This window comes from Mastomys coucha, unplaced genomic scaffold (genome assembly GCF_008632895.1).
Source record: "Mastomys coucha isolate ucsf_1 unplaced genomic scaffold, UCSF_Mcou_1 pScaffold21, whole genome shotgun sequence".
Classification (NCBI taxonomy): domain Eukaryota; kingdom Metazoa; phylum Chordata; class Mammalia; order Rodentia; family Muridae; genus Mastomys; species Mastomys coucha.
In genome coordinates this window covers 112,457,882-112,468,086 of record NW_022196904.1, presented here as the reverse complement: position 1 = coordinate 112,468,086, position 10,205 = coordinate 112,457,882, and the positions used below count along the sequence as shown (strand labels likewise).

At 43.0% G+C, this 10,205-nt stretch overlaps 1 protein-coding gene across 2 annotated transcripts in view; it reads right to left on the bottom strand.

Moving 5' to 3' along the window:
• The window catches only part of Lcmt1 (leucine carboxyl methyltransferase 1), a 56,089-nt gene that overhangs the window by 11,813 nt on the left and 34,071 nt on the right, over positions 1–10,205 (bottom strand). For both annotated transcript variants that reach the window (XM_031388202.1, XM_031388201.1), the window contains exons 9-10: positions 6,912–7,014; positions 133–253 (exon numbers count right to left, since the gene is read on the bottom strand). In XM_031388202.1, coding sequence (XP_031244062.1) covers positions 133–253; positions 6,912–7,014 — 224 coding nt within the window. The remainder of the gene's footprint in view (positions 1–132; positions 254–6,911; positions 7,015–10,205) is intronic.

The window sequence follows — 10,205 nt, the reverse complement described above, 5'->3', positions numbered from 1 at the left end:
GAGAGCAGGGCTGCTAGAACTGACTGATGACGCAGACATGTGGCTGGACACACAAGGAACTAAATAAAACTCCTTCCAAGGCAAAGCTCCTCTGGAAGCCCATGTGGAATCCACCTCTCAGGAAACGCTTACCTGCTCATAGTTTATGAACATGGCCGTCTCAAAACTGTTGGCTGCCCATTTTAGGAGGTTGGCTGACTGCTCTGGAGTCATGTAAACCAGCACGCATTCAGTTATCAGGAGTGTTGGCAATCTTAAGGAAAAACAAAGGCAGTAAATGTGTTTTCATCAAGTCAAGACATCAACTTATGCAAACATCACAGCCCTGGGGCTTCATAGCCAAGAAATCCAGAATCAGCACGTGGCTTGATCAATGTCTAGTACAAGTGTCAAGAGACACAACTAGAGAAAGGAGAGCAAGGAGCTGAGTTCAGAATATGGGGCAGACTGGAGAAAGGGAGACAGGTCTGCTGCTGCTGTGTGCCTACTGTCCAGGAGCAACAGAGCCCTGGAGTCTCTCCCATCACAGGAGATTATTTTCCCATGCTGGAACTGGAGCTGTGTAGACCCTTGTTCTTGTCAAAGAGCAGCAGCAAACAAAGTATGGAGATCACACACACACTGAGTATGACCTATTCCTACAATGGAATCCAGACAGAAAATGAATGAACTCCAGTGAGCCAGGTGTTGGGAAGAAAATGAAGTGTCTTTGCTGATAGCTGCCAGCTGGCCTGTCTACTGGTCACTCAAGTGGGCACTAGAGTTATCAGCATACTTGGCCTCCAGAAAGAACTACCCACTTAAGCCCAGCCCCCACTGCAACTCACAGAATCCTTAGCAACATGTGAACTGTTTCAAACCTCTGAGCAGACATATGTAAAAATTACTATATTCATTTAATAGAATCTAATCCCTATTAAGTGAAGGTTTGCAATAAAGAGCTGAAAAACAAAGACTTAAGAGTATAATTTAGTGGTTCAGAGCTTGCCTAGCATGTATGAGGCTCTAGGTTCCAACCCAGAACAACAACAACAAAATAATAATAATTAATTTAAAAAGCTGAAGACAATGTCATTTCAAATGGTTATATTCTTTGAGAATATATGATATATAAGAATATAATAATTTAAGAATAATATAAGAATATCATAATAATTCTATTAGTACACATTGATCTACCAAACACAAAGTAACAATACATTATGAAAAAGGAAAAACAATACATTCCTACAGAGCTATCCAGAAAGTATAAGTCTTTTTATAATATATTTTGTACAGTATACGTTGCATTCTGGGCACCCTTGCCCACTGTTACCCCTCCCCCTCCCCACTTCCAACATCTCACATTCACCTTTATTCATTTGGTTTTATGTCCACCAAGATTCACTCGGGCCACCTGTGTGAACCTGGGTTTGGCGCTATCTGCTGGAACCTGATGTGCTCAGCAGCAGGGCTACAATATAAACAACGACCACTCCTTTTCCAAAATCTACCTCTAGCCAGTAGCTGGGGTAAAGGGTAGGGCTCTGTGAGCCCCTCCTCCTCCCTTGACTGGTTGTTGATAGAGTCCTGTGTGGGGCAGTGCAGGAGATCAGTTGGTGTGGATTAATGACTGCAGTGGGTGTCAGGTCTGGCTGGGTAGCATTTCCCAACCCTTTGCCCTTTTGTCTGGCTCTTACACTCTTCCCAGTCCCTCTTCTACAATGCATCCTATACCTTAGCAGGGTGGGATGAGTGGCTCGTTTCGGGCAAGCCCCACAGCGTCACACTGCCGAACACCCTGTGTCACTAGAACATGTCCACTTGTCTTTGCTAAGTTCGTTTACATTCCTTCTCAGACTCCTTTGCTAGATCCTCATCTCCTCCCTTCATCCTAAATAACAAGATTCTCACAACTGTCTATTTCTTTCAAATTAAGTGGCTTTCTTTTGTCTTTAATTTTAGATTATGGAGCAAATAAGCTACATGAAATCAGATGGTAAAAAAAGAAGAAACTGATAAAAAAAAACACAACATAGTGTCTTTTAAATAAATGTATTACTACAAAAAGTGTAATAATTTCTATACACTTAAATTAGAAGTTATTTGTAAGCTTCTCTTCTAAGAACCATAAGCAACAACTAAAATTATAAAAATGTAATAGCAGCTCAGAGCCTTCTGTTTTGTTTTTTTGGGACAGCTTCACTTTGAAGACCAAGCTGGCAATCAACTCCTGAGGCTCCAGCCTAAGGCTGGCACTGCAGGCATACACACCACATTAAGGCTGGCACTGCAGGCATACACACCACACTAAGGCTGGCACTGCAGGCATACACACCACACTAAGGCTGGCACTGCAGCATATGCACCATACTAAGGCTGGCACTACAGCATACACACCACACTAAGGCTGGCACTGCAGCATACACACCACACTAAGGCTGGCACTGCAGCATACACACCACACTAAGGCTGGCACTGCAGCATACACACCACACTAAGGCTGGCACTGTAGGTATACACTACCACACTAAGGCTGGCACTGCAGCATGCACCACCACACTAAGGCTGGCACTGCAGCATGCACCACCACACCTGGCCATTTCTCACACTTTTGTTTTAAGTACTGAGAATTAAAACCCTGTAGACAATAGGCAACTATTCTATCTTTGGGCTATATCTCCAGTCCCATTTCTTAGATTTTTAAAAGTCAGTTATCATTGACATAAACTTTAACATGGCTTATTGGGTTCTGATATTATTTCAGTACTCATTAGAGAAACTGTAGAAATACAGACGTGAAGTAAGCTGCTCACAATCACATCCTAGTATACACTGCTACCAGAACTCCTATCTGTATAGCTGGACATGGTGCCTATGCTCGTAACTGCCATCAGTGAGAGAAAAACGGTGTCCACAGCAGCCTAGTACTGACCTGATAGCACCAACCAGTGTTCACCTGGATTCCATTTTGGCCTTTTAAACAGTGAAATGATCTATACCTCCACTTAGCTAAGACACAATACCTATTGCATGTGTGCGCGCCTGTGCATGCTCATCAAATGTCTTCCTCTCCCACTCCGACCTTATTGCTTCTCACAGAAGCAGAAGCTCGTCGTTTTGGCTGGTGTGTCAGTAGGTAACCAGGATCTACCTGTTTCCTCTCCAGCACACTGGCCCATCCATACATGTGCACTGAAGGAGCTCATACCACTGAGCCATGTCCCCAGCTCCACCAGACATCTTAAACTCAGTGCAGTTGAATCACTGTACAGAAGGGAAAACACCGAAGCCAGGAGACAGAAGTAAGCCTGTACTGCACACATAGTGAATATCAGAAAGCAAAACCACTTTTTTCCAATTTGACAATATAATCTAAGTCTAAAACCTTCAGTTACATGGCTCGGGGGTAAAGCTCAGGCTATGCTGGTATCCCATGGAGCACTGCTAATACTCCAGCAGTGCACACTAGACACGGTGGTACATGCCTGCAATCTTGGCACTGGGAAGGTAGAGAAAGGAGGATCAGAAGTTCATAGTCACCCTTGGCTGCATGTTCAAGGCCATGGTACATAAAGACCATGTCATAAAACAAAGTAAGACAGACAAACAAACAAACAAAAACAAAACCACATACTAGATAGATTACAAAAAGTGAGAAAAGTGATATTACCATATTTTATCTAATAAGTTAATGACCAAAGAAAAACAGTCCCAAGCTTAAAAAAAATCCTTAATTATATTTATTTATGTGTATGTGTAAGGAGGTCAGGGGACAAGGTGTGGGAGGGGCTCTGAGGATCAAACTCAGACTGCAGGCTTGGTGGCAAACGTTTCACGTTGCAAAGGCACCACTGTCGTTTGAGCTGCAATGGAAGGGAAGCCTCAGGAAGGGCCTCACAGGAAAGTTCTGCAGTTTTAAGTTGTGCTGTTAGTGTTGCCAGCTTGACAGGATCTAGACTCACCGTGTAGACAAGCATCTGATAATGCCTGTGGGGAATAACCTTGAGTGAGCTAAGGTGGGAAGAGCCGTTCTTTGGCTTGGGCTCAGGGCTGCAGAAGCAGAGACAAGGAGCTGAGACAACATGCACCCATTGCTCTGCATTCTGACTGTGGCTATGATGTGAGCAGCTGTTTCCAGCTCCTGCTGTCCTGACTTCCTGCTATAATAGACTATTCCTTGATCTGTGAGATGAAACAAACACTTTCTCCCTAGAGTTGCTGTATTTGTGTTGTTGTATTTAATCACAGTGTAAAGAAAAGAATGTAAGAAATACATTTGAGTTACTTGAAATTTAAGTTAAAAATGGTTTGAACCAAATGCAGTGGCACACACCCGTAATCTTAGCATTAGAGAGTCTGGGATTACATGGGAAAGCTTTGTATCATAAAACAAAAACAAAAATGAAATATAAAACAAAGACCACTTAAAACTATTGGTGGTGGTAGTGGGAGTTCTAGACAGGGCCTCTCTACATAGCTCCTGGCTACCCTAGAACTCACTCTATAGAGCAGGCTGGCCTCAAACTCAGAGATCTGCCTATTGTTGCCTCCCTAGTGCTGGGATTAAAATCATGTGCCACCACTACCCAGCTACTTAAAACTATTTTTTTTAAAGATTTATTTATTTATTTATTTTATGTATATGAAGACACTATTGCTCTCTTCAGACACACCAGAAGAGGGCATTGGATCTTGTTACAGATGGTTGTGAGCCATTGTGTGGTTGCTGGAAATTGAACTCAGAACCTCTGGAAGAGTAGTCACTGCCCTTAATTGCTGAGCCATCTCTCCAGCCCCCTAAAGCTACTTTTCAAAGTACTCATTAACATTAAAAACAGGGTTAACATTTGATATTTCTGTATGCTATGTAGCCCAAGCTGCTCTTGAACCCATAGTGACCTACCTGCCTTGGCCTCCCAAGTCCTGGAATTGCCAGCATGAGCTATGACGCTCAGCTCAGGATCACTACTTTTTAAAATTGGAAAGGAAAGCTCTGAAAAGGTAAGGAAGCCACCAGACTCCTGATGATGAGGATACCACAGTAACCTAGGAGCATCTGATTCCATCGCCCTGTGACTCTAACATGCTCTCTAAGCACAAGTCTAAGTAAACCAATGTCCTTGAATATCAATATGTTATATTCAGCCAAAGGAAGAATTTGATACATGCTATAATCTGAGATCTGTGAAGTGGAAAACCCAGGCATGCCTTCAGACTTCCCCAACTCAGTTCTCTCTCCACCCTGTAACACACCTGAGAGCCAGCTCATAAAGAAAAGCTTACTTCAGCACACAGTATTAGAGGTTCCCATTCAAGATTGGTAGGCCCTGTTGCTTTGAATTCATGCCCAGGCTCCAGATGGCCAGAACAAATGGCAGAATAGGGTACACTTCATAACCAGTGACAGAGAAAGAGACTGGCTGTGGCTCTGATATCCTTCAGGAACCTGCACCCAATGTAATTCCTACCAAGTTCCCTTCCTAAAGGTTCCACCTCCTTCTAAGGAACCAACCATGGCCTGGGAACCAACAGTATTCTCTGAATACTCAGTGAGATAAAGACAGACAGGCACTAGGCCATCAGAGACACCTCTTGCATGGGACACGTGGATCTACCAGTCCTACCAAGGCTAACAGTGCTGCTGAGTGAAAGCTGAATATGCCAAGAGCTCCAATGTGCAAGGACACTAGCTCCACACTGGCACAGATGGAGAAAGCCATGGAGGCTCGGTGCTCCCTGTTCTCTCCGTCCATCTCCCAGACCTCACCCGTATTTCACATCCATTCCTACCCTCCTCCCACTCATGTCCCTCGCTGCTCATTTCTTTAACCTTCTGCAATGAATGCTTTGCCTTGTTTATTCTTTTAAGGGACAGTCCCTTCACCACATCACCCCTTTAAATGTGCTCATGGGTACTAACTTCAGATGGTGACTACCCAATGTTATTCTCATCTGTGCAGTCTGATTTTGACTTGGTTCCAAGGCTACACACCACTCACTCCCCCTCTTCTCTACAAAGGGCAATCTCAGAAACTCAGCATGGAGGACCCTTCTTTTCACCATAAGCCACTTCTGCAATCTAAGTGTGTACTTCTGAAAGCACAGTGACCTGGAAGTGTGGCTTCACGTATGTGGTCTCACAGTGTGAGTGTTATTCTGCAACTTGATTTTTATTTCATCTGGATTTTGAGTTCTCTCCATGTGGACCTGAGTCATGCACTCCGTGTTTTATTCATCCAGTCTCCTTCTAGCAAGCCTTTGCAATTTCCTGCTTCTCGGCTTGCTGCAATGAACACCCACCTTCAGCATGCAGTACCTTCTCTGGAAAACTCACCCAAAGTGGGACTTGTGCATCACATATTATAACTCTGCTAGCTACTTCCCACTACTCCTCACCATGGCTCGTAGCCAGGCCACTCCCACTTGGTGAGTCACTGCAGCCTACTCCCTACCACCCACATCCTCACCAACTTCATACACAGTCAGATCTACACATTCTTGACACTTTGGTCAGAAAATACCAGAACTTTATCTGATGGCTATGGTGGTCTGACAACCCCGTGTGATGGGCATACGTCGTACATCCTGTCGTCCTGTGGCAGTCACTATCTACCAATCTTTGGGCACTTTTCATGAGTGTTGGTCTCTACGTATTCTAGACACTAGCTCTTTCTTTGCATGCATGTTGCTGTTTGTTGTTCTAGGCTCTCACACACTACTTTATTATACTAGGGCCAGCACTTTAAAAAGGTATCACTGGTGAAAAGCACACTTAAGAAAAAGACTGCTTAGAAACCTCAGAAAACTACAATAAGTAGCAATGACACAATACAGCATAAAGATAGAAAGCAAATAGCAAGCTGTACTAACTGGATCTCATAACTCGCATGAAACCACAAACACATAAGGGGTTAAAAAAAAAATCTCACTGTGTATTCATGTTACATTTCTTTAGTTTTTCTTCCAGCTCAGAAAGGTCTCGGAGATCTGCTCCAATGATGGCATATCTTTTTGAATCCAGCATGTGACTATCTGCAAATGCAAAAAATAAAATGCTCATTTCAATACAAGCCAATGATATCATACTTTTAATGAACATGGCTTTTTTTATAGGCTACTTTTTTAAATTTTTAATCTTTTTATGTGTATGAATGTTTTGCCTGTATGCATGGCTGCATATTATGTGCATGCCTGGGGTCCTCAGAGGCTCGAGGAGTACATCAGATGCCCTAGAAGTGAAGTTACAGATGGTTGTGAGGCTCCATGCGAATGCTGGGAATCAAACCTCTGGAAGAATAGCAAATGCTCTTAATGCAGAGCCATCTCTCCAATCTAGATATGGCATTTTCAAAGTTAAAGTAACTTTAATCCAGGGATGGTGGTGCACACCTTTAATCCTAACACTTGGGGAGGCAAAGTCAGGTGGCTCTCTGTGAGTTCAAGGCCAACTTGGTCAACATAGCAAGTTCCAGGACAGCCAGGGCTACAAAGAGAAACCCTATCTCAAAAAAACAAAACAAAACAAATAATAATAATAATATTGAAACAGAAAAATCTAGATTCAGTGAAAGTCCCTGCAATACTGCAATGAGGTGGAGAGTAATTAAAGAGGACTCCTCTTCTGGTTTCCTTATGGGCACATGCACACACACTCAGGCATGCACGCGTGCACACACACATACACACACACACACACACAGGCACAAATGCACACATAAACACATACTTGAACACACATACATAAATCACATGACAGGAGAGTGAAAATTCACCCAAGTCACATCTTCTAAAGATGTCAGTATAACACTGTAGTTTTTTTCTTTTATGCTTAAGCTTAAGTAAAACACTTCTCTCTCACATGCAGGTATTTAAGAAAATAGGACCACTTAGTACCTATTTTATAAACTGTGTTTCCTACCTATTAACAGCATTGAAGACATCATTCTCTTTGTTTTGATTTGTTTTCTCAAGATGAGGTCTTGCTCAAACTGATTCCTCCAACTTCAGCTTGTCCAGTTGGGACTACATACCCGTACCACTATGTCCAGCAGGGACTGCATACCTGCACTACTATGCCCAGCTAGGACTGCATGCCTGCACCACTATGCCCAGCTGGGACTGCATGCCTGTACCACTATGCCCAGCTCAGGGTACCATTTTCTATATTGATTTCCCAGCATGCCACTAAAAGGAAAACACAATCTTTTACTGCTGAACATATGAGATCACCAAGCAAAAACACCTTGTATTTAGCCAATCCCTTACTATTGGACATACAGTATTGCCAAATTTCCTCCATCTGAGACACTGCAATGAACATCCTGGTATATACATGTACACTGATGAAGTACCTGTCGGACATTTCTTCAAGGCAGAGGATTGTGAGTGGAATACGCGAAGTCAAAGACTAGGCCTATTTAACTACTGATATCCATTGGTGAGTGGTTCTCCAAACATTACACCATTTATAATGTGTTATGTTTAAATGAAAGTAGTTTATGTAGCAATGTGTTTTCAAAATAGTAAGATTATGAATTTCCAGGTGTGCCAGAGGTAAGACAGAATGGTGTCTGCAGTGGTTTTCAAGCTTCAGGACCCAGAGTTACAAGTGTGTAGACCTTGCCACCATAGACTCCTCCATCTCTAACACACTCCCAGGGGCTCTGATGTTATCAGTCTGGAAGCTACACTCACAGAACCATGGATTCAAACACAATGACCCTGGTCTTTGATGGTTATCAGTGTAGTTGTGATGCCTCAGTGCACCCCTACAAACTCTTTCAATTTTCCAGTGACTGGGTTTTGTTTATTTGTTTGTTTGTTTGTTTGTTTGTTTTAACAGGGCCTTGCTGTTTAACTCAGACTGGCCTTGCACTCACAGCAATTCTCCCACTGCTTTAGTGCAGAGATGACAGGTATCTGTCTCCAAGCCTGTACCAATTATCTTTCTACCACAGGTCTTATTTACTCTTTCCTCAGTGGTACAGAAAATGAAAGAAGGTGACAAGCAACAGTCATCCTGAACCACTGCTATTGATTCAAGTTCTGGCTCTGAGACCCCTTACCAACAGATGCAGAAAGTGGCACAGTGCCTGTCTAGCATGTATAAAACCCTGTATTCAATCCCCAGGACTAAAGGAAAGAAGCACTATAGTAGTAAGCAGGTCCCCTCATCTTCTTCATCGGCCCATTTGGCAAATATATTGAAAAAAATAAACACCTTCTGGGAGTCCCTTAGATGCCAGGAAAGCAATAAAGGACAAACAGGGAACCCAGACTCAGCCACAGGTACCACAGCGCTGTATCAAGAAAATAATATGAAGAATACAAAAGCACTTGCCTGGCCTATAACAGAAACAGACAACTCCCATGTCTCTGTGTGCCTTCTTAAACACAATACACTGATAGTAAGCAAGCCTTTATTGAGGCTTTCCATTTCTGACAAAAGCTTGAAAGGCACACAACAGAATCTTGAGGCATGAAGTTCTCTAATATAATGGAAATAATACAGTACAATGGTGGAAAGGGGCAATCAAGTGGTTTAGGAGAGACTTATCTTACTAGGACCAATATCAAACAGCAAACAGTGCACAAGGACAGTAGATGTGAATGCCCACAGTGATCTGAGGCTCTCTGGCTCCACCTGTAACAAGGAGGCATTTCACATAACAGGCAGGAAGCCCTGGACGACATGACCTTGAGCCAGAATCTGAGGACAAGAACAGCACGCACTAGCACCACATACAGTTGTCCCTAAGTCAAAGCTGTTCCAGTTGTTTAGATATATAAGGTCCATTGTCTGTCCTCAGAGAAAGCCTCTTTACCATGTCAGAGGGAACACAATGGACCTATGGGGGACAAGAGCTCAGAGTATGCTCCAAAGAAGTTTTATTATTCTGAGAAGTCAGACACTTTTATGAAATCTAGCACTAGCCAGAGCCCTCAGATTGAGCAGAAAGCCCTGCATCCTGGAGCCTCTCCACGATGATAGAAGAACTTCCCAAAACCAGAGACACATCCCTCCTCTCCTTCTAGGTTTTCTGATAAGGGAACATGGAGGAAAGTTTATAGTATTTTGTGTAATGTTTATAGAAGGCTTTCTGAAATAATGGACATATTAACACTGATTTAAAACCTACACATTGGGTAGTGGGGTGCAATCCTGAAATCCTAGCACTTGGAGGTAGAGGCAATAGGCCTGAGAACTGAAGGACAGCCTCAGT